The 25,497-nt window shown below is 41.4% G+C and overlaps 1 protein-coding gene across 1 annotated transcript; it reads left to right on the forward strand.

Annotated features, from left to right (window-relative positions):
* The first annotated feature begins 855 nt into the window (after window positions 1-855).
* YWHAB (tyrosine 3-monooxygenase/tryptophan 5-monooxygenase activation protein beta) lies at window positions 856-24,052 on the forward strand. The gene is made up of 6 exons (XM_039351303.1): window positions 856-1,004; window positions 6,565-6,866; window positions 14,671-14,794; window positions 17,790-17,953; window positions 21,217-21,312; window positions 21,892-24,052. Exons 2-6 carry the CDS (start codon window positions 6,573-6,575, stop codon window positions 21,946-21,948), a joined length of 735 nt encoding a protein of 244 aa, XP_039207237.1. The 5' UTR covers window positions 856-1,004; window positions 6,565-6,572; the 3' UTR covers window positions 21,949-24,052.
* Window positions 24,053-25,497: the final 1,445 nt, after the last annotated feature.

The following is a 25,497-nucleotide window of genomic DNA, read 5'->3' on the forward strand; positions in this document are numbered from 1 at the left end:
GTTAGCTGGCACAGTTGGCAGCATCTCAAGGTCTTCTCCAGTTTCGTTTCTCTGTAATCATTTCCATGGTAAGGGAGACACACTCCTTTCTCATAGGGATGAAGGCAAGAGGAGAGAGCAGAAAGTGAAAGTTATCCCAAGCAAATGCAGAGCTCCCCCTCCCCCTAGCAAAATGGCAGGCCCCCAAAATAGAATATATATGCAAGGTAAAGAATAAGGGTTTGGGGACCTGACAGCATCAGTACTAGAGCCACAAAATCTGGGGTGCAAAATCCAGATGAAGGCAAGAGGTTGATGAGAGCCCCCTTTTCTGGATCCCTTTGCTGCCCTCTAGTGGTCGCTCTGGCGGTCTCCTCCTCTCGTTCCCCGGATCATCGCAAGCCCCGCCTTTCAGTTCCGTTTCGAATCGGCTGCAAGGTGCAGCTGCAAATCCGGGCAGGCAGAGAAGCTACCATCAGGAAAAGCGAAGAGGGGAGCGCGCATCTCCCCCCCCCCGGTTCCCCTTTAGTATCTTTCAGAAAATCCTATACTAGGTCGATCTGACCCAGACAAGGAGGGGTCTGGGCTGAACCAAAGTAAGGGCGGTGCCAAACGAACGAGAGTCCTGCGGTGGCCAAGGCCTGTCCTGTCCAGCGGGAGGAGCGACTTCGTTGGAAAAGCCCGTCTCCTCTGCCTCCCCCGCGCCCACCCAGCGCAGACCTGCAAATGCATATGCCCGTTGCCCTAACTACGGAGCAACCTCGCCTCGCTTGCCGCCGGCCCACTCCTTTCCGCGGTCCGGTTCGTCCAATGGGCTTAGCGGAAAAGAAAAGGGGGCGGGGAGGAAGGAGAGGAGTGTCCGTGCCGGAAAAGGCGTGACCCTGGCGGCGGAAGGAGCTGCAGGAGCCGCAGGGTGTGTAAGTGTGGTAAGAGGGAAGCGGGTGGCTGCGCGCCGACACGCTTGCTTCGCCCGCTGTCCGAGGCCCGAACGTTCCTCTCATTTCGCCACGGTCGCACCCAGTCAGGTGAGCGCTGTCCCGCCAAAACTCTCCCCCCTCCGAACTTCCCCCGCCCTCACCGCTGAGCGGCGGCGGCGGCTGCTCTGCCCTTCCCCCATATAACCGAAGGGAGGGGGGTGAGCGCAGCCGAGGCCTGCTCGGTTCCGGCTACTTGACCCTGCCGGAGGGTTCTCGAATGCGCTCTTCCCGAGACGCAGAAGCAACTGGCCCACTGAGGTCCGCGGGGTCTTCCGCCACGCTTCCCCTGAAACTGCCCGGCTACCGCCATGGGAGTGCCGCCTTTGAAGCGAAGGGGAGGAGGGAATCGCCTGCTCTTGGCGCGCTGCTTTTTGCCCCCGTTTCGCCGCTGGAGCGAGGCTTCTCGGGAGGGGTCACCTAAGCTTGGCAGCGCCACGCCCTGGCTGAGTCACCTGCTGCTGCTGCTCGGGCATGGGCGTGCTCACCTGTGCGTAAAAAACCGGAGACGGGGCTCTTCGTTCTTGGCGGCGATTCTGGGGGAGACCCCGCTGCGGTCGCAGAGCGGGTGGAGGGCGGGCCTCTTTTTCAACGTAACCTTCCTGGCTGCCCAATGCCCCTTGTCTCCCCCCCCCCCGGAGCGGTAGGATCCCGGTTCCTTAAACACGGTGGCTTAAATTAGGCTTCGAGGTAGACCCGGAGCAGAATTGTTCGTATCACGCATATATTCTGAGTTTCTATTTCAAATTCAGTGATCTTAAGAAGTGAAGTTGCATCTTACATATCGCCACAGAAAAGGTTATTGTTGCATGCATTGTACATTCGGGAATTCCCATTAGGAAAAAGGAATGGAGTGTGGATCTGTAGTCAGAGCAAATGGGTAGGCCTTTCCCCAGTTGTGTTGGAATGATAAAGCAATTGGATCTGTGAGGATGAGAGATCCTAACGAGGAGATCTGAGGAGCCATTTTTTAAAAAGATTGCACTTGCTCCAGAATTTTGTTCATTTTGAGTGTCTTGGGAGATGCTAGCACTTAGCTTGCCTTTTCTATGTTCAGAAACTGAGCAGGGCTGCTCCTGGTTAGTACTGGATGGAAGATTACCAAAGAATTCTAGAGCTGTACGCTAGACCAGTGGTTCTTAACCTTTTTGAACGAATCGCCCCCTTGAGCCAATGAGGAAATTGTCATCGCCCCCCCTCCCCCAACGTAACCTCTCAATCACAACATAGGAAATAATTCTTCAATTTATGCAAACACCTTTTTTGTTTTCTTTAAAATTGTCATCAGGACATATTGATGCAAATAATTTATTTCCAGTCTTTTCCCCATATCTCCCATATTCTGGCCAATGGCGCGCCACTGTATGGATAGAGGCTGCTGCGCAACATGCATGAAGATAAGTGATGCGTCTTCACATATGTATGGCGTTCTGTACTGAAGCTAGCTGGAGGAACATTTGAAAACACAATTCAATCCACTAATAGCGACCATCTGATGTTTTTGTACGACAGATATACAGCGATTCACTGTACGAAAAAGTCTCAAAAGTGTCCCCAAAACTTCTCGCTTCATCGCCCCAATATTGCCCCCTTTTCGTTCCTTCGCCCCCGCGTCGCCCCTTTTCGTTCCATCACCCCCCTGAAAAATGAAATCGCCCCCTGGGGGGCAATATCGCCCAGGTTAAGAACCACTGCGCTAGACTTAAAGATCAGAAAGCATCTGGAAGAAGACATTGCCTAACTGCTACCATACTGTTGCCAAGAAAAATTAATAAATTGTTCATGTGGTTATCAATTAGCATAATGTATTATATGTAGGAAAAAACTTGTTTTGATGCTGGCACAATAAGTATTGTAGACTACTATCCATTTTATAAGGTGAGTTATCAACTATAGCTAATTATTGACTTGCTTATTGCGATTAAAAGTAAAACATGTGAAAACTTGCTCTTCCATAAAGAGCAAGTGATGTATTGCCACACTATTGGAATAGGCCCCAAGGATATACTACTGTTTCATTCCCTGAAAAGTCACCACCAGCTGATACTGCCTGTTGGGAGAGCATCACATAATCTGCAGTATCTGTCAATGCCTCTGTTGGTCTTGCATCAGCATGTCTGTTCTCCTGAATTATAAAGGGAATTAAATTTGTCATTTGTTTTTAAAGCTTTTATTTCTCTCCCCCTTTTTGCTTCTTGTTTCTGTTGCTAACAAATTTCCTAAAATTCATGAGTGATTGTGTGATTTCCAGCACCCGTGATCTAATAGTAATATTTGACAGTTGGAGATACTTGTCTTGCTATTTAATTTGGGTTGAATTTGCTTCTTAAGAGAACTAGGGTTGTTTCTTTGATATCTAAAAAATAAACAAGGATCTAACTACCCATAATAAAAAAATTGTAAACTCCCCCCCCCTGCATTTTACTATACTGTATTCTATTTGATTGTAATTTGCCATAAATCTAAAAGGTTTGGCAACATAAAATTTTAAAAGAATTGTGGAACCATTTAGGCAGATAGGTAGTGGGATCCATTAGATGTTTTCAGATAAAGTTTAGAAAGCATTGTCAGGAATGCTTAATTTGGATTTTTGTATTGATCTAGTTGTTGGATATAATGACCTTAATGCCCGTTCCAATTTAGTTTCTAATATGCAGTAGTATAATAATCCAAAATCGAGCAAATTATATAATGGCTTAATAAATTGTGTGAACTCAGCCAATAAAATACCATGAATGATATTTTTACAGTTGAAACTGTAACTTATCTTCAAAAGCTCCTATAATCAGTTGCAATACCAAAGTTTTGAATCAATGTTCAGTTCTTTCCAAACAGTTTCCCATTTTTCAGATTCTTCCTTTACCCATTTAGCCCCATTTAGCTTCTTAATGAAAAAAAAAAAACACCTTTTTTGAAGGAATGTATTGTCTCCAGAGTCTTATAACAAATTTATAACAAATTCTGTTATAAATATGTTGGGCACAGTAAAATATAAAATTTAATAAGTGCTAGAACTCCTGTAAGACATGAAATTAATCATTTTAAAAAAATCTCAACCAAGTTCATTCCTTTTGATCAAACAATACTGTACCTAGTCATTCATATCCTTTTGCTAGGGACTGTAAGTACAACCTAATCATACTTTTTGACTGAGAAAGAGTAGCACAAATGTAATCATTAAACAACCAATAACAATAAAAACAATTTAAGTAATATGTCACATTTGCCATTTTGCAACTGTCCTTTGATAGAATGGTTTATTTTTTGCTTCTGTAGTTCATGCGTTATATAAATCAAAAGCAAAGTAATTATCCCAGAATAAGAAGATATAAAGAGCCATGTCCCAAAAATGCTTCCTCAGTTCTGTTCAGTTTCTTGAATGAGAAGTGAAAAGTCTTAAAGGAAAAACAAAGTCCAGTTGTCTTTTGAAAAAGTACCTTTGGAACAACCATGTTATGGATGACTGAGAATGTCCATACACATAAAGAGCCATGCTTGTGAACAATCAATTCATTTTTGTTTTCCTTAATGTAATGGAGATGATAAGCCTTAATAACCTTAACTATTATTTTTGGTGGCTAGCAAGCTTTATCCTTCATAATTCCTATTTTCAGAAACTAGTGTTTTGGTTTTGTACTCCCGAGTGAGCAGAAATGACAGTTGAAATATCTATTAGCTGCAATTTTTTCTCTAAAATTGGTAGCAAATACATTGCATTCCATTATGAGATATCCCCAAATATTGAAGACTTGTTATATCTGTGACTGGCTGTTACAGTATTTCCTGTTTGACTTCTCTAATTGAATTTCTGAGTGCCACATTGTTTATCAGCTGCATATATAGATGCAGGTGAAGTTGATGTTAAGATGTTCTGTTAATTGGCCTAGTTTCTGACGCCTAGTTTCTTCCATTCCATGTTATATGACAAATTGAGGAACAAAAAGTTGGATTAGAAGTTATATGCATTTATGGAGTATTTCAAAGGAAGTTTGTTCACGTGAGCAATATTTAATCATGAAAGACTACATGCATTATTTAGTGGAGTAGATTTGCTATATGTAGTCTAAGTCTGCTCTGGAGAATCCTCTTAACTGCAGAGTAATTTCAGGATGCTGAGAAGGGACAATGAATTATTCTGCAGGTACAATTTGGGTAACAGAATGAGACAATTCAATATCTGGAGTTAATAGAGTTTAAAATATTGTAATTGATTTGAAGCTAATATTGTCCATGATTCAGATTTAGATTGGTGTCAAAGATTGCTGAGCTCTTTCTACTTGTCAAAGCAAAATTTTGAAAGTTATCTCCCTGCTGCTAAAAAGTATTGTATTAAGAACAATATCCATCTTTGTGTCTCTTATTTGTGATTATAAGAGATTTATAGCAATGGTTTTTAAATATTACAGAGATTTAGGAAATGGTTAAGAATGACTTACAAGTTGGAGGTTTGTTTATTCTTTTATTTATCTTGTTTATATAGCCACAGATAGTGACTCCCATAGTGTTGCAGTGATTGTGGGACAGAAAAACAGAACTCTTAATCTCATCTTCAAACTTAGAATTCAATGCTTTGAGAGTTTGTGTGTGTGTGTGTGTGTGTGTGTGTATATACACACACACACATACATACATGCATACATACATACATATATATATATATATATATATATATATACACACACATATATATATATATACATATATATACATATATACATACTTTTTAGTAAGGAATTCCACTTTCTGTTCCTATAGAATCTAATATGAAATTGGAACAAAGAAGAATAGGTCTCAGTGGATATGCATAATATAAGGGTGTCTGCATTTCAGTCTGGTTCTGATTTTCTTTAATACTTTGGACACAAATCCAGGTAGCTCTTCTGCCTGTTCTGTATTTCCATCACTTGCATATAAAGTTGAGTCCCTAGGCTTACTGGGTTACAGAAAGAAGGCATGTCACACTATCATTGTAGGGTATCTGCTATTAATTAGATCTGTTTTTCAGTTATCTTGTGCTCTGTTTTTTAAAAGCTGGTTAGATTCCATTTCATAGCAAGCTTCTTTTAAGTATAGTGCTGGATCTGATGATCCTAGCAAATAACTGGAAGTGGTGAAACCAAATTCTTGAAAATGTGGTTATGATAAAACATGTATGGGATATAAAAGTAATGATTAGAGAAATTGATGGCCTACTACACAAAATATTTTTTAAAAAAAATCCTTATTTGTTTGATTCCCTTTTGTTTATGGATTTTTATTGCATACTTGGATTAAACTATTTTAAGCAGTTGACTGTTGTCTATCAATATGAGGTGACGGTTTCAAATCTAATCCTTTTTTATCCTTTTTCCTTTTCGTTTCCCATGATTTAATGGACATTTTATTCTCATTTTTCAGGCTTGATGATAGGTGTCTGTGGTAATTTTATTTCTTGTCTGGGAAACTCCCCTCTCAGTGTCATTTTCGCACTATTGAAGAGCAAACTGTTCTCATTTTTTAGCTCAGACATAAAAATGTATTGCTTTTACTATTAAAATATTTTCCTCTAGATTTGAGGGACATGAATATGAAATGCACATTATGTACTACTTAGATTTTTCCTATTCTTTAGGAATAACGATGGATAAAAGTGAGCTTGTACAGAAGGCCAAATTGGCTGAGCAGGCCGAACGCTATGATGATATGGCTGCTGCCATGAAGGCTGTCACTGAGCAGGGTCATGAGCTATCCAATGAAGAAAGGAATCTACTATCTGTTGCCTACAAAAATGTGGTTGGTGCTCGTCGGTCTTCTTGGCGTGTCATTTCCAGCATTGAACAGAAGACAGAACGGAATGAGAAAAAACAGCAGATGGGAAGAGAATATCGTGAGAAGATTGAGGCTGAGTTGCAGGACATATGCAATGATGTTCTGGTGAGAGTCCAGTAGCAATTTGTATTTCAGCACTTCTTAAAGTATATTCTTTCTAAAAATACTTATTGTGTTGCATCAACAGTATAAGTTCTATTCCTTGTTCAATCTAATACAGTTCAACAGAAAGAAAAGTTTGTAATTAGTTTACTGAAAGAAATCTTTTAAGGCTTACTGTAATGTGTAACATATGCACATATAAATTAAAAACAGATCATTAGATACAGTTAATAAAATCTTTGGAGATTTCCACTTGATATTGGACAGATAACTATTCAGAATGGCTTTAAATCACCCTTTCCCTCATCCCTCAGATAATTTTGTTTGTTTCATCCACTTAATTACTGCAAGTATATTATAAGCCAGGCATGTCAAACTACTGGCCTGCGGGCCGAATGCATCATGACAAAACCGTGCCCACCCCATTGCCGGCAATGGGTAAAAGTCATGATACATCATGTGATGTCGTGAGTTTAACATTCCTGTTATAAGCTGTTTCATCTGGTAGTGGGTTATTCCTTCCATTTACTTTGCTACATAGATTCACACTTTCAGGTTTTCCTGAAGAAAGAAGTGGTCATTTTAATTCCTTTCAATAGTCTGCAATCTTGTAACTTTTATTTTGCTTTTCTTTTTTTCAGTTTGTCTTTTCCTTAACCTCTTAGCATGATCAGATCATGCACAGACAGCTTAATACTGTCCCTGTTGGAAAGAATTTTGAGAATGCCTCAAAAGAAATCACTGGCAGTTATGGTAGTAAAGATAACTTGCAATGAGCTTCCTGACTTCTGAAAGTGAGAGTGGGTTCCTCGCATGCTCTATCGCTGGAGGCTTTCAAGAAAAGATCAAACATTTGTCCAGAAATAAAGATTCCCGTCTTGGGCAGGGGATTGAATAGAAGACCTCTAAGTTCCCTTCCAGCCCTATGATTGTTCTTCCCAGCACACCAACCCTGCCAGTTTGATATCATAACATGGGAACTGTTTTTTTTGTTGTTTGTTTTTTTGCTAAGCATGGGTACCAAATGAACCTTCGTATAATGGAGAAATGCATATGTGAGGAGAATACAATCAACCTTTCCCTTCTTCCCTCTCAGACGCCCTCATCGCGGTCAGTTGCCCACTCAACTTCTTGCAAGTGGAGAAAAAGCAAATTATTGGAGAAAACTGTGGCACTGGGTTATTACTTTCTGTCCCTGTGTGAGGATTTTGTGGGCTCTGTATCCTCTCTTTTATTAGTTAGGAGGAAAGGCAATATGGCAAATGAGAAAGAGTATCCTACTTTAGATACAACTAGAAAATTGACTTTACCAATTAAGAAATTTCACAAGAGCCTAGGGATCAAGGGAAAAAAGCTGAGCATTCTCACAGACCTCTTACTTGATCAGACTACTAATGTTTTTCTGATGCTTCCATCCCATTAGAAGTGTCCCTTTCTCTGGACTTTTCAACTTGGTTGTCTTTGAATCTCTCAAGTCCCTCTAATTCATGCCATAAAATATTTTTCATGAAAAAACCTTATTTTAATGGGGAAAAAAATGAGTGGTATTTTATTCTTTTTCAAACCTAACAGAATAATAGAGTTGGGGGGGGGAAACATTGAAGGACTTCTAGTCCAACCCCCTGCTCAAGCAGGAGGCCCTATACCAGGGGTAGGCAACCCAAAACACTCAAAGAGCCACTTGAACCCGTTTCCCACCAAAAACAAAATACCGGGAGCCGCAAAACCCTTTTGATATTTAAAATGAAGATAACACTGCATATATCCTTTTTTATCTTTATTATAGGTGTGTGTGTGTGTGTGTGTGTGTGTGTGTGTGTGTGTGTGTGTGTGTGAGAGAGAGTGTGTGTTTGTGTATGTGTGTGTATATATACACACATATACACATTCAAAATAAAAGTAAAAATATGACTCTTGGGAATATCCATACTATTAAAACAATGATCACCGAGAGAATGCTTTAAGAGAATAAAATTACATACACACACAGGTAAAAAAAGGATATATGCAGTGTTATCTTCATTTTAGATGTCAAAAGGGTCTCTCTTTCTCTGTCTCTCTCCCTCCCTCCCTCTCTGCCCTTGGTCTGCCACTCCTCTTCCCCCCGCTCTCTTTCTTTCTCTCTCTTTCCTCTGTCTCTCCCCCTCCCTCTCTCTCTCTCTTTCTCTCTCTCTCTCTCCTCCCCCCATCTGCTGCTCACCTGGCAAGCTTCAAGTTGTTCTCCAACAATCTCAGGGGTAGGCAACCTCGTCTCTTTTATGACTCATGGACTTCAACTCCCAGAATTCCTGAGTCAGCCTAGCTGGGCTAGCTAGCTCTCTCCTGCCCTTCCTGCTTCCTGCAGAGACGCAGCAAAGGGAGGAGATCCGCCCAGTAAGCTTTTCAGCTCCTCGGAGAACACTGTGAGTGCACTCTCTTTTACACACACACACACACACACACACACACACACACACACACACACAAAAAATACAAACACAAACACACACACACACACACACAGAGAGAGAGAGGCAGGGAAGCGCAATTGCCTCTCTCTGTCTCTGTCTCTCTCTGCAAAGGCAGAGGAGGCTGGGAGCCACAGGGGAAGGCTCAAAGAGCCGCATGCGGCTCCGGAGCCGCAGGTTGCCGACCTGTGCCCTATACCAGTGATGGTGAACCTTTTAGAGACCAAGTGCCCAAACTGCAACCCAAAACCACTTATTTATTACAAAGTGCCAGAGCCGCATCAGCATTGTGGTGCCCTCGGGGGTCGTGGCCCACTGGGTGGGCATGGTTGTGGTAATGGCAGACTGGGTGGGCATGGCCACCTCGATGTTGCTCATGGGGAGGATGCCTGTGGGGGCTGGACAGGGTTGGGGGAGATCCAGGGGGTCTCTGGTGGGTGGGGCAGTGGGCAGGAGATTCATTCTGTGGGGTGATGCGAGCTGAGGCAGGGGGCAGGGCATGGGTGCTATTGCTGTGGGGCAAGGAAAGGCGAGGCAGGGGCCGGGACGGCTGCTGCCTGACACCATCGGCCCCTGCACACAGGCCAGTGAGCACATAGGGGCTGACGGTGTCCATCAGCAGCTACAGCTAGGATTGCCTGCTTCCACTCACCATCTCTGCTGGGCCTGGGCAACCATGACACTGATGGGGATCTGGCTTTCCCCGCTTAGGATGGCCTTTTCCCTGCTGGCCCTGGGCATGCCCTACCACCTCTACGTGGGCTTCCTAGCCGACCACTTTGCCTCCTGTGTGCTGGGCGGGCCTGCAGCTCTGGCGAGTGGCTGGCGGCTGCGGTAGGTACTCTCTTCTTAAAAACCTCCAGTTTATGGAGGCAGATCGTTCCACTGATTAATTGTTCTAACTGTCAGGAAATTTCATCTTAGTTCTAGGCTACTTCTGTCCTTGATTAGTCTTGTTCTGTCTTCATGTCCTTTGGAGAATAGATTGACTCCCCTCTTCTTTGTGGCATTCCCTTAGATATTGGAACACTGCCATCATGTCGCTCCCTAGTCCTTCTTTTCATTAAACTAGACATACTTCAATGTCTGGCAAATTTTGAGTTTGTGGACCTCTGAGAAGGCCTTGGGAGACTCCTGGGAGTCCTTAGACCATATTTTAAGAAACACTGCTCTAATTCATTCTCTCATATCTAAGCCATATTAGCTAAAATGAATATAAAGATATTAATGGACTCACCTTGTAAAAATTCTGAAAGGGTTATGGCCCCAAAAGGATGCTCTAGCTCAGTGGCTCCCAACTTTTTCTATACCCCGCACCCCTAGAACGCTTCTGATATATTCTTGCACCCCTTATAAAATTTTGAAATAATGAATTATGCATATATACTATAATTTTGAAACTTCTAAATCCAAGTTTTTGCACTCCTTGGATGATTATCTCGCACCCCCAGTGGGGAAACCCTGCTCTAGCTTAAAAGGGGGGCAATGTGTATTCCAATTTTAAATTTTCAGAGCCATTTCTTGTTGAAGAACCTTACTGATAGCCATTACAATCACATGCTGATTTTCAATACTCAAGATCGTGTCTTCAAGAGTGTCCCTCAGCTTTATTGCTAGATTACGGCATAGTGTCAAAGGTTATTTCTTGTTTTTATTGAAATTAGCTCCCATCATTTGCTGCAGATTGAGTCACTGTTCGAAAAAACATGATCCAAAATTGATGTTCTGTAGCTGTAAGAGGCTAGCAGACCAGAACCTTTGAATTCAGACTCATTGACTACCTCTGTCTGCCCTTAAAACAAACAGCCCTTGGTTACCGAGTTTCCATGCCATTAAGCCTGCTGTGTTATGCTATTTATCCTATCTATGGAGTTCAGACATATTCCAGAGAGGGTCATGTCCAATTCTAGATGAAGTGCTATCAGCTTTATTACTTTCAAATATTCCTCTAGGTGTCAAACTCGCGATATATCGTGACTTTTTCCCCATTGCCGGCACTGGGGTGGGCGCAGTTTTGTTGTGATGAATCTGGCCTATGGGCCAGCAGTTTGACACCCCTGCTTTATGAGATATGTGCAAGGTGGCTATGTGGTATTGTACATTGTCAAATTATTTTTAAAGCACTAATGTGCTTCTTTTATTTGGACCCTATGAAGTTGTTAAAATAAAAACATTGAAAATGCACATTTTGATTTTATTGTATATCATAGGCTTGTATCCTAGAAACTTCTTTCCTTATATTGTGATTTTATATTTTTGTAGTACATTACTACTTGTTGATCTTTGGTCTATGTACTCCACCACATGTGTAGCTCGATGACAGATAATTTGCAACTGCAACTACTAGAAGTTAAATATTTATACTTCTTTTGAAGTCTTCTTTGGCTAAACAATCCTGCAAAGAATACCGTATTTTCCGGCGTATAAGACAACCCCTGACTTTTGAGAAGATTTTCATGGTTTAGAATAGTGGCTCTCAACCTTCCTAATGCCGCAACCCTTTAATACAGTTCCTCATGTTGTGGTGACCCCCAACAATAAAATTATTTTCGTTGCTACTTCATAACTGTAATTTTGCTACTGTTATGAATATTAATGTAAATATCTGATATGCAGGGTGTATTTTCATTGTTACGAAGTGAACATAATTAAAGCATAGTGATTAATCACAAAAACAATATAACAATACTCGCTGGAGAAGCTTAATCTTCCTTGCTCAAAAATATTGGGAGGGAGGAAAGGGGAAGGAAGGAAGGAAGATTGAAGGGGAAAGGAAGGAGATGGAAGGAGTTTGAAGGGGAAAGGAAGGAAGGAAGGAAGGAAGGAAGGAAGGAAGGAAGGAAGGAAGGAAGGAAGAAGAAAGATTGAAAGGGAAGGGATGGAGATGGAAGGAAGGAAGGAAGATTGGAGGAGAAAGGAAGGAGATTGAAGGGGAAGGAAGGAAGGAAGGAAGGAAGGAAGGAAGGAAGGAAGGAAGGAAGGAAGATTGAAAGGAAGGAGATGGAGAAGGAAGGAGATTGAAGAGGAAAGGAAGGAGATGGAGAAGGAGGGAGATTGAAGGGGGAAGGAAGGAAGGAGAGAGAGAGATTGAAGGGGAAGGGATGGAGATGGAGAAGGAAGGAAGATTGAAGGGGAAAGGAAGGAAGGAAGGAGAGAGAGATTGAAGGAGAAGGGATGGAGATGGAAGGAAGTAAGATTGAAGGGGAAAGGAAGGAGATGGAGAAGGAAGGAAGGAGAGGGAGATTGAAGGGATGGAGTTGGAGATGGAAGGAAGGAAGGAAGATTGAAGGGGAAAGGAAGGAGATGGAGAAGGACAGAGATTGAAGGGGGAGGTGCTGCACAAGCAGCTCCGCACAATTGCCCGGGGAGGGGGGGAGGCTCTGGCGGAGAGCCTGGTGGAGAGCCAAGCGGCGGCATATCTGGGGCCTCGGAAGCTGTGCGGAGGATCCGCGCGCCTCGGAGCCGCAGGCTGCCCTCTCACACCCGCCAACCTGGAGCCTCCCATCCTCATCCCGGCACCTCTTGCCCTCTCCCAGTTGCCCCCCGGGACCTGCCCACCCCTCCAGCCTCCTGAGCACCATCGCAGCGGTGGGGTCACGGGAGCCCCTTTCCACGCTGCACATCCCATCGCACGAAAGAGGGGCACGGCTGGAGCGCCAGCTCCCGCTCGGAAGGTGCTGCTTATCCCCTCCCAGCCTGGCTGGCTGGCTGGCCTCCAACGCACATGCAGGCATCGCCGCCGCCTCGCCCTCTTCCCCACCCCCTGGCCGCTTCCGAGGCCCGGAGCCCGATGAGCCAGGAAGGAGCCACTCCTGCCCGGCAGCCCCACGGCCGTGCCAGGTGCCAGAGGGCCGAGGCGGCCTCCGACGGCGAGGGAGACTGGCCAGGCGGCGCAGGGGAGGCTCCCGTGTGGCGCAGAGCGCGGCCGGGCAACCAGGAGGCATGGAGACGGGATCAGCGCTGCAGCTCCGCTCAGCTGGCAGCGGCGGAGCAGCCCAGCGGCAGCGCCAGTAGCGGCCCAGACCCGACTCGGACCAGCCGCTGAGCCAGCCCAGGGCAGCGTTGGGGCGCGCGCGATGGTGCGGCGGCAGGAGCAGGCGCTGCCGGAGGAGAAGGGCACCCTGGAGGCAGAGGAGCCGGCAGAGGAGGAGGAGGGTGGTGGCGGGCGGATAGAGGAGTGGTGTCTCGGTTTCTAAGACCATCGGAAATATGTGTTTTCCGATGGTCTTAGGTGACCCCTGTGAGAGCATTGTTCAACCCCCAAAAGGTCGGGACCCACAGGTTGAGAACTGCTGGTTTAGAAAGTCGTCTTATACACTGGAAAATACGGTAGTTCCTCCCACTACTGTATTTCCCTGAAAATAAGACTCAACCGGAAAATAAGTCCTAGCATGATTTTTCAGGATGCACGAAATATATGCCCTACCCCCAAAATAAGCCCCAATTAAGATCGTTAGCCAGACAGAAGCATTTAGTGCATGTTTCCCCCAAAATAAGACCCAACCGGAAATTAAGCCCTAATGCACCACCTTTGGAGCAAAAATTAATATAAGGCCTGGTCTTATTTTGGGGGAAACCCGGTAGCTAGGCCTTAAGATTCTTCTACTATTTAGGATTACTTTCGTATGCTCCACTATTGAATACCTTCTTCCATTGTAGGTATATAGAACAATAGACTCACTATAAATGTCCTTTTTCCCAAAGGAAAAATTGCCAGCAGTCTAATCTGCAACTTTGCCCTTATGTTTTATTTTCCCTCTATAAAGAGTGAACTTTTATGAACCTTAGCTAATGAAAGTAGGCTGGGCTGATTAGCAAAATGAATGGGAAAAATAACCTGATGTGTGGGATAACTTATTTTCACTGTACATGTACATGAATGTCATTTTACTTATATTCCATTTCTGATAAGTCAGTAAAACCTGCTGGTTTTGGGCTTGCTATGATAGGTTACTCTAAATGTTACTAGCAGATAGATGAAACTATTTATATGGCTGTCTATTTTCTTATTAACCTTGAATTTGAACCATTAGTTAAAGTTGATTTGATTTTTCTGCTTATTAATTATCCTCATTAATTATTTACCTTTGTTAGATGTGTTTGCTCATTATTTTCTGGATAGAGAGGTTTTATCTGTGTGTGTCTATTCATTAATAAGCAGGACATATTTTTTATTTGGTGAATATGGTCACCAAATAGGTCTAGCTTATATAGGTCTAGCTTGTGTTGAGGACATTATTAGTCATCCTTCATGCTGAACAAATAAAACATCTGAAATTTATTTGCTAAAATTCATCTCAATAAATGATGATAAATTGAAGAAATAGAATTTTTAATTGTATGGCTAATTTGTTTTTCAGGAACTCTTAGATAAGTACCTTATTGTTAATGCCACACAACCAGAAAGTAAAGTCTTCTATTTGAAAATGAAAGGCGATTACTACAGATACCTTTCAGAGGTGGCATCTGGTGACAAAAAGCAAAGTAAGTGACGTATCTTATGGTAGGGTATCTTTTATGATGTCCTACAGGCACTATAGATAACATTTTAAAGGTTTGTTCCAACATTTCTAATTACAAATTGACTCAGGATTGTCAAAATATAGGGAAGGAGTGAGTTTCATTGCATTTATGCCTTCCAAGTTAACCAGTGCTCCCAATGCAAGGAGAATTGAGATCTGATCACAAGAGAAAATGTGAATGTTCTACTTCGTTCTACTTCAGAATGCGTGGGAAGCAGAAAGCATGAGTCACTTGTTGTTCTTGTTCTCCACATCTTAACCCTGTAAAGGCACAGATGTATGGAATGAAATGTGTTTGCTGTATATATTTATAGAAATCTAATTTTCCATGTACCTTAAAATCTTGGGATGAAGTGGGCTGTGCATATGTTAGTTTAACGTGTGGTGATGTTCTTTTCGCTAAGTTATTGATATTTTATTGTGTAACCTTTTCAGGCTGGGACTGGAACTAGATTCCGGTAATGCTGTTCCAGATATCCCAGCTAAAGACAGGCAGAAACTTAGGTTAATTCCCCATGCTTCATCTTCCTCCACCCACTTTTTATATACATTGTGGGAGGATCTGTTAGGTCACTATAGGTGGTCTTTGACGGTTCAGCAACTGTTTGAAGTTATGACAGCATTGAATGAAGGGTGGTTATGACTGGTTCTTGGAGCTCCAGCCATCCCAATACCCCCTGCAGTCATGGGATCACAATCTGGATACTTGACAAACTGTTTGCCTTTACAATCAGTTGCCAAACACCCCACGATCACATGATCACCATTTGCAACCTTCCATGCCAGCTTGCCCAGAAAAGTCAAAGAAGAAGCCGGCAGGGAAGATTGCAAGTCTCTGGGGTAGGTCTCCCCCTCCCATGTACCTTCCCCCCAGCTCCTACCTCTGCACTTGACCCACATGGCACCTTGCTCATCTTCCCTGACCCACACAGTGCCTCTTGCACATCCTTGATCCTCCCCCATATCTCCATCCCCTTGGTCCATCCCCTACCTGGCAGCAGCCACCTACCTGCTTGTGGGCCTGGGGCTTGTGACTTCTTGATGGCTTCCCCATTGACTTTGATTATGGGAAGGCAGCAGGAAGTTGCCTTGCCTCACCTAATAACTGTTGAGATTCAGTTAATGACAGCAACTGGTACTGCAGTGATTTCTGTCGCTAAGCAAATGAGTCGCATTTTATGAACACATCGCTTAGTGGCAGAAATTCTGGTCCCAGTTGCCATTGTAAGATTAGGACTGCCTGTATACAAACAGTATACAGTCTGTAGATATTTTTCTATTTTCCCGTTTTAAAAATCCTTTGCAATTCTGCATGTGTAAAATCAAATATAAACTTTAGGTATTCTCATATTGATTGATACTTTTATCTTACCACAGTATTTTTTAAAATATATTTTAAGCTTGTGATGACAAAATTAGGAGTTTTTAAATTCCCAGATCATATTTTAGAAATTTCTAGATTGATTTGTTTAGGTCATGTTAATTCAGTCTTCAAATCCTCAGATTTTAAAACTGAGCAAACTTTTTAGTCGCTTGTCACGAATTATGCCTTGCTTGCTCTCCAAACCAAAATCTTCATCATCTCTTCCTCAACACACTTAATGGGTATCCTAAGCTAGTTTCTAATCTCCATAGTCACTACCCTTTTGCTACCAACTAGAGCAATTTTGCCATAAAATAGAAAGTGCTGCAAGACTTTATTTGATGAAGGCTACAGCCCTGTGACGTGCTTTGTAATAGATACAAGCGCTTTTAATCCCCCTACTAGCCATTTGAAGAATAACAGTTTCTTGAAGCAGAGTTCCCCAACCTTCCAGGCTTTGGTGACGGGGGGGGGGAATGGTTCCACATGAGTGGCGGGCAAGTGTGCACTCGCAGCTCCATTTGTGTGAGGGGCAGGCACATGCTCGCCTGCTGCTTGCACAAGTGGGCATGTGCGTGCCCGCTCACCTGCCACTTCTGTGGCCCAGTTCTGAACAGCTCAAGTCCCCGTAGTGAAGTAACCAAAAGAATAGGCACAGGCTTTGTGGTTCTTGTGGTTAAAGCCCTGCAGAAGGATTGGTGACACAAGTAGGAACTCTGCTGCAGCTCTGTGCAGTGAAAGTACAGGTAGTTCTCGACTTACAATCCCAATTGGAACCAGAGATTCCATTTCTAAGTAAGGCATTTGTTAAGTGAGTCATGTCTGATTTTATGATTATTATTTTTTTGCCACAATTGTTAAGCAAATCACTGCGGTTGCTAAGCAAATCTAGCTTTCGTCATTGATTTTGCTTTGTTGGAGGCTGTCTGGGAAGGTTGCAAATGGTGATCTCATCACCCTGGAATGCTGCAGCCTTTATAAATACCTGAATTTTGATTACTTGAATGTAGGGTTGCTGTAACAGCCATATGTGCAAGGACCAAGTTGTAAGTTTCTTTTTTCAGTGCCATTGTAATTTTGAATGGTTGCTAAACAAATGGTTATATAAGTCACCTGTAGGGGTGAAATGAGAAGAAAGGAGTAGAGCACTTCGTGTCAGCAGCAACTCACCAAGATAATTCCAGCTGAGAGACAGGGCATGCCTGCAGAGGTGGGGCTCCAGTCCCAAGGAAATCCTTGCTATTCTTCTGTACTGGTGGCCTCCAGGCCTACAATTTCAGTCTGCCCATGTACTCACAGAGAGAACCCCGAATGCCATCTCTGGCATCCGTGCCATAGGTTCGCCACCTAGCTGAACTTATCTAATCTTAGCAGTTAAGAAAGTTGGGCCTGGTTAATACTTGGATGGGAATCTTAAGTACGTTTTCCCAGGAACATTTATTTTTGGATGTTCTAAAAATATAACAAACAAATTTGTTTTCTGTACTAAAATAATTGTAAAAGAACATTCAGTTTAATTGTTCAAGATTTTCATTATTTCTTTCTTACTTGATTGCTAATATGAGGAATTAAAAATACTTATCTTTCTTCATAGCAACAGTAGCAAATTCTCAACAGGCATATCAAGAAGCATTTGAAATCAGCAAGAAGGAGATGCAGCCAACACATCCTATTCGACTTGGTCTGGCACTTAATTTCTCTGTGTTCTACTATGAAATATTAAACTCACCTGAGAAAGCCTGTAGTCTGGCAAAGACAGTAAGGACTTGATTTTATTGAAAACTAGTGAATGGTGAAGAATAGGAAGTACACATTAAGGGGAAGGGGAACATAAGTTATTGGTTTAGGTTACATTAATATTTGAGAATTATTATCCTCTAATGTATGTAATGAAATGTGATTAAGCTAAAATAGCTAGTTGGATGCTGGAAATAGCCTTTAGACAACAGTAACCTAAAATTTGCATACTTTAAAATTCTATTACATTCCAATGTTAGTGGGGAAAAAGCAAGGTATGACTTTGATTTAGATCCAGTTACATAATCTACAATTTAAATTTATACCCAACTTAACACTAATTCTAAACATATGGATTGAAAACAGATACCTTTATTTTTTGTTTTATTTTTAGCTATTGTAATAGACGAACAGGTATACTTAACCAAAACAGGCAGGGCATGTCCTGACCTATTCCAGAGCTTGAGGGAAAAAGAGTTTTTGGTTGTTTAAACTTCCAAGGTTGAGGCTGTCTGAACTGGGAATGGGGGTTCTGTTTCAGAGAGAGTGTGTTTTTTAGGTCCCAGGGACGCACAATGTGCCTCTTGTATCAGATCTTATAGAAAGACAGAAATGAGAAAGTGCTCCCTCTGATAGCCAAGCCCATTGCTATAAAGGGCTTTACAGTGAGGGGGGAAATTATTTGATCCCCTGCTGATTTTTGTACATTTGCCCACTGACAAAGAAATGATCAGTCTATAATTATAATGGTAGGTTTATTTTAACAGTGAGAGACAGAATAACAATAAAAAAATCCAGAAAAACGTATTTCAATAAAGTTATATAAATTGATTTGCATTTCAATGAGTGAAATAAGTATTTAACCTCTTTGCAAAACATGACTTAGTACTTGGTGGCAAAACCCTTGTTGGCAATCACAGAGGTCAGACATTTCTTGTAGTTGGCCACCAGGTTTGCACACATCTCAGGAGGGATTTTGTCCCACTCCTCTTTGCAGATTCTCTCCAAGTGATTAAGGTTTCGAGGCTGACATTTGGCAGCTTGAACCTTCACTCCCTCCACAGATTTTCTATGGGATTAAGGTCTGGAGCCTGGCAATGCCCCTCCAGGACCTTAATGTGCTTCTTCTTGAGCTACTTCTTTGTTGCCTTGGCCGTGTGTTTTGAGTCATTGTCATGCTGGAATACCCATCCACGACCCATTTTCAATGCCCTGGCTGAGGGAAGGAGGTTCTCACCCAAGATTTGATAGTACATGGCCCCGTCCATCGTCCCTTTGATGTGATGAAGTTGTGCTGTCCCCAACGCATAATGTTTCCACCTCCATGCTTGACAGTGGGGATGGTGTTCTTGGAGTCATAGGCAGTATTCCTCCTCCAAACACGGTGAGTTGAGTTGATGCCAAAGAACTCGATTTTGGTCTCAGCTGACCACAACACTTTCAGCCAGTTCTGCTCCGAATCATTCAGATGTTCATCAGATGGGCCTATACATGTGCTTTCTTGAGCAGGGGGACCTTGTGGGCACTGCAGGATTTCAGTCCTTCATGGCGTAGTGTGTTACCAATTATTTTCTTGGTGACTATGGTCCCAGGTGACAAGATCCTCCCTGTAGTTCTGGGCTGGTTCCTCACCATTCTCATGATCGTTGAAACTCCATGAGGTAAGATCTTCTATGGCAGTGGTTCTCAACCTGTGGGTCGGGACCCCATTTGGGGTCAAACGACCATTTCACGGGGGTCGCCAAACAATGCAGTCCCCCATTTTTTCCCCTTTTCCTTAGCTGTGCTACTCCCTTTTATTCTATTGGCTTTTGAAAGCCAATAGAATAGACTTTCTTGAATAGAATCTAATTCTATTGGCTTTCAAAAGCCAATAGGAATTGTCCAAGCTGTCTCTGCCCTGCTGAGCCCGCTAAAAGTCCCATTCTGCAAACGGTGCTGCACCAGTTGAGTAGTCCTCGACTTACGACCGGTTGAGTAGTCTTTGACTTACGATCGGTTGGGGGTCGCGGCATTAAAAAGGTTGAGAACCACTGTTCTATGGAGCCGTAGACTGAGGGAGATTGACAGTTATTTTGTTTCTTCTATTTGTGAATAATTGCACCATCTGTGGTCACCTTCTCACCAAGCTGCTTGGCAATAGTCTTGTGCCCCATTCTAGCCTTATGTGGGTTTACAATCTTGTCCCTGACATCCTTGGACAGCTCTTTGGTCTTGGCCATAGTGGAGAGTTTGGAATCTGATTGATTGCTTCTGTGGACAGGTGTCTTTTATACAGGTAACAAGATGAGATTAGGAGCACTCCCTTTAAGAGAGTGCTCCTAATCTCAACTCATTACCTGTATAAAGGACACCTAGGAGTCAAAAATCTTGCTTATTGATAAGGGATTAAATACTTATTTCACTCATTAAAATGCAGATCAAATTATAATCCATACATGAATGATTATAAGGGGGGAGATTCCTCCAAGAAAGGGTACATTTGGTATACCAGATGAATCTGTGCAGGCCTTCCTCATCACAGCTACCACCTGCTCTTCAAGTAGGAGCTGGGAGTCCAGAAGGGATTTATAAATAACAAACTGGTTCTGTTAGAGAAGTGCTATACTAGTCAGAACAAACAATGCAGAATCCATATACCCATAGCCATTCAGCTGAGTTTAAACCTATTCCTCTTCATCCATATCCATACAGCCTCCAGCATCACTGATCAATCCTAGGTAAAGCTATGGATAACCTCACCCAGTAGTTTCGTGTACATCACGGGTGTCAAACTCAATCGCCTCATGTGATGTATCGCGATCTTTTTTGCCTTTGCTGAGCTAGGGGGCATGGCCTGCATCTAGCCCACAGGCCGCCAGTTTGACACCCCTGATGTAGATGTTAAACAGGATAGGAAGAATGTCCAGCTCTGAAGCATCCTGAAATCAAGGTCTTTGAGCTGGCTCTCCTCACCTATCAACATTGACTAGAACTGGCCATGGAGAAAGGAGAACAACCTCAACATTGGCCTTGAACTAATTCTTAAGCTGCACCTAACTGTCACGCCAAAGCAACATCTTAGGTCCACCATTACCAACTCCACAATGAAGTTCAACAGCTTAGGCAGGGAGGTGGAGCAGAAAAGCCTTGTAGCAACAATAAACCCAGCTGTTCTCCAGAGCTCAATTTCAACCTTGTAAGTACCATTTCCCATTTAGCTAACTCTAATTAAACTTTAAATCATGTTTCTTGTTTGGAAATGGCAGAAAAAACAAGTCAAATAATACTTGAGTTTGTTTTAGGCATTTGATGAAGCAATAGCTGAACTGGACACACTGAATGAAGAATCTTACAAGGATAGCACCCTGATTATGCAGCTACTTAGAGATAATCTTACTGTAAGTATCTTTGGGGAAAGTGGCTATGGAAGTTAACTTCTATGGAACTTCATATCTTTAACACTGTTTCTAAATATGCAGTTACTTATTATTTATAGGTAATTGGAGTCCTGTGGAAAATGTTATCTTTGGAAATATTATAAGGCAGCAGTCCTCAACCCTTTTTTCCTCTGTGGACCGCCAGCAACTGCAGGGAGAGAGAGGGGATAGTTTCATGCATGCCACTTGTGCAAATGTGGCTTCACACACTCACCCACCACTTGTGCGGACCGGGGGTTGGGGACCCCTGCTGTAAGGGATAACATAAAGTTTATACAGCAAACATATCTATATTATAAAACTTAGTAAATGCTTTTTCCAATCTGCTAATATATCTTTTTCTATTGATAGACTTTATATATTAGAAAACATTTCTTTACCTGCATATATTCTCTAGTCTTTAATTCTTTGTTAACTGTTTCTCTTCAGTGCTATGCTGAAGCCCAGTCAATAGAAAATAGATATCCCAGTAATCAACTTTTTAGACCAGTGAAATTAATTGCAGGCTTTTAACATAAACATCCTTGTATATTGTTGCAGCTATGGACATCGGAAAACCAGGGAGATGAAGGGGAAGCTGGAGAAGGCGAAAACTAAGTCTGTCATGCTTCACTATGTGTTCAATGTCACTGTATCCTACACATTATATTCCTTTGTGCGGCAAGCAAAAAGAATAGTACATCGACTTCACAACCTCAACGTAGCAAACTGTCTGTGGGGTAAAAAAAAATTGGTTGGTGTTCTGTGTATGTCAAATGGAAATCAGTTGAACAATGGCATTCTGAACCTTTCCTATTATGAACACTTGCAGTTATGATTACCGTGTTTATATTTTTTTAACTGAACACTGTGATTAAGGGTTTTGCGATTGCAGTTGACTTTACAAAACTCAAATGATGAAAGAATAGATACAAATCATGTGATTCCTTGGAAGGATAATAATCTGGTATCAAAGTTGCTGAAGTACAATTCTGCTGTAAAGTTGTATAGAAAATTATAGAGATTATATTGTGATACTGCAACATGGAAGGGCAACAATCTACTGTGTGGTATTCCAGTTCAGAAGCTCACTTCTGTGAATTGAATAGACATGTTCATTCTGACATTTCTTTTTTAAAAAATAATGATAATGATGATGCTGGACCCACTGCTTTTTAGCCAAATGCTCATTTAATTTTAATTTTTTTTCTTAAATTTCATTTAAAGCCAAGGGGAAATGAAAATCTAACTTAGCAAATAATGGTGGCAGAAAATTGTGGCCTTGCCTCTGGGCAGATAGTCCACTGCTCTTGCCACTGGCAACATCATTTTAGTCAGTAATACGTTATACATTTACCTTGTAGACTAGTGGATTAACATGAAATTTGGATTCTACTTTTATGGCTTTATTAGCTGTAGAATAATTGCATGAAATAATGTTTTTTCAGTTTAAAAAAGTTGAACATTAATTCCTTCCAGGAAAAAAACTGTATCTTTAAATATCTGAGTTCTTGGTACAAGTTGTGTCTCTCCTGATGTAATTTAAATTAGAAACTCACTGTAATTGGGATTTATTTCTGGTAATGGTAAAAAGTGAAATATGCTGGAGGACAGGTCTCGCTTAGATGCAGATGGCCTATTGCTGCTATAGTTTTTGCCACTCCTGGTCCAAAACAAATAACAGGCTCATATATAACCTTTTCCTTAACTTCCTTAGAAATAGAGATCATAATGTTTAATTATAAATTTGTCCAGGCAAAGATTGGAATTCAGTAGTAGTTGCATGAATAATGCAGTGAAAGATTAGACTATTTTTCTTATTAGTCTTTTCAATATCGTTTCTCTGCTTGTGACATTCCACTTGGCTTATAGAGTCCATCTGTCTGTTCAACTGTTCGCTGAAAAAAAAATTCATGCACTGACTTCAAAATTCCCCTCTACTAGCTGAACAAATTGTGCAGTTTTTCTTGGCGCTTGATAAATGCAGTAGTGAATGTGGAACCGAGCCTGTCTGTATATCTGGTAGCTCTTTTTGCATTGTTTCTACTGACCAGTATTTTGCCTAAAGTTTGCTTCTGTGATGGTTGTATTAACTAGCACACATGTGGTTGTGAGAATAGTATAGCAAAAAGAAATACCTGGTTATCGATGTACTAGATTTGTGTATGTCTTTCAAACAGTTCTAGTTTCACCCTACACAATCAGGAAAGTGTAAAACGATTTAAAAATAAAAAAATTTATCAGTTTGTAGTTTCTCTTTTTTTATGTTATCACAATCATTTCATAAAATTATGGCTACATTCAATATGATGGAATGGCTGTTATTTTGGGACCCTAACAATATGATTGTATTAGATTATGCAATTGATGTAATTAATTGTATCGGTGATGTCTATGAACTGATTTTTCTGTTGGTCTAAAATGATTTAAACTTATTACTATTTCTTTGTGAGCAAAATACTGAAATTTGGTTTTCTACATGGAATAAAATTGTACTTTATAACATGATAGCTTATACTATACTGTCCAATTTTCCTGGAAACATCACCAGTACTTCATAAAGGGTATAAAAATAAGGTACATTATAGTCTACATTTTTTAAAAGGAGTTAAAAAGCAAACTGCATCATAATCAGAAAAGTTAATCTTGTAAAACTTCGTTTCAGAACAAATTGCCCTTTGATATAAATATTGGAACTAATAAAATGGAATATTTACTTTGAGTACTTGTTTTAATCTGGACACAACTAGAAATATTTCTCAAGCCTCTTGGAATAAAGTATCTTAAAGCCAGTCTTCACATTTTGTAGAATTTAGGTGGCAACAGCCTGAGGACAGAGATTGTTGTGTGACCATGAGGAAAAAATGTGTTTCTCTGGAGTTACAGTTGTTCTGACAATTCCTGACACCAAAGTGGTTACTTTAGTTTCAGAACAGATTTGTTGGGTTTTTTTTTTTTTGGTTGTTCTGACAATTCCTGACACCAAAGTGGTTACTTTAGTTTCAGAACAGATTTGGGTTTTTTTTTTTTTTTTTTTTACAAATAATGGGTGACATCTATGAACTGAATTGACATTCACAAATAGAGGAATGGGCTATGGTACACTAATTTGGGTGGGTAGGTCTGAAGTGACCCCATATACTGCAGCAATCCAGATAAGAGAATAATTCTCTTTACAGGAATTAGCTCAATGTTTCTATACACACATATGTTCTGTGGCACTTTCATTTAGAAATCTACTTCACATAGATTTCTTTCCATCTATAGTTTTGCATTTCCTGTAAATGCAAAAAGAAATATTTTGGTATATTTTTAGATTCTTTTTATATTTCAAAGTAAATTGGTCCCCAGATTCTTTCGGAAATTAAGTATGAACTCATTTGCTCAAAAGCTACCGGTACATTTATTACAAAAGACAAGGTTTTATATTTTATAATGGACTCAGAAGTACAAAGATTCTCGAATGGATTTTCAGGCTGGTCTACGACTCCCAAAAGCAATTTCAAAGTGGTCCATGGTGGCATGTTCCTTTTGGTTTAAGTTGTTGAGGCAAAGCAGAAGCAAATTTTGACAGCTCTTTCAGACTGTCTGACTGCAATACTAATATTTTTGAAAACAGCAATAAAAACTGGGCCAATGTGAATCCCAGTGAAATTAGTTTTATTCATGGGGGATATTCTTGTGATGTAGTATGTAGTGGTACATACTATTGCATAGTTTCTAGCCTATATAGTGATTAAGTGTCTTTAGATAAGTCTCTAAGATAAACCTTAGCAATGAATGAACTATGCTACTATTACATTTCATTCAGATTCATCAGTGATCACATTTTGGAAGATATGCCACACATCCCAAGCATTGGTCTCCTAGCAAGCCACAATAAGGTCATGATGGCATATCTGTGTAATGATATCCAATGCAAAGTATCAAAATCACTTCATTTATGTCATGATGTAGGTGTCATCCCATCCCATTTTCCACATGTTAGTGCTTGCAAGATTTTCTTTGAGTTTCTTTAGCAAGACTGAGGTTCTATCCTCCTAGGATGTTGGCGTTTTACATTTTAGAACCGTAAGTTGGAAAAAATTGCTTGATCTTCCTATAACAAACAATCTGCATATCATATATACAGTATATGAAGAATGATTTATTTTTGCTGAAAACACT

The sequence above is a fragment of the Crotalus tigris genome, unplaced genomic scaffold (genome assembly GCF_016545835.1).
Source record: "Crotalus tigris isolate CLP2741 ecotype Arizona unplaced genomic scaffold, ASM1654583v1 scf7180000018371.15429387391:27106975, whole genome shotgun sequence".
NCBI classification, from domain to species: Eukaryota; Metazoa; Chordata; class Lepidosauria; order Squamata; family Viperidae; genus Crotalus; species Crotalus tigris.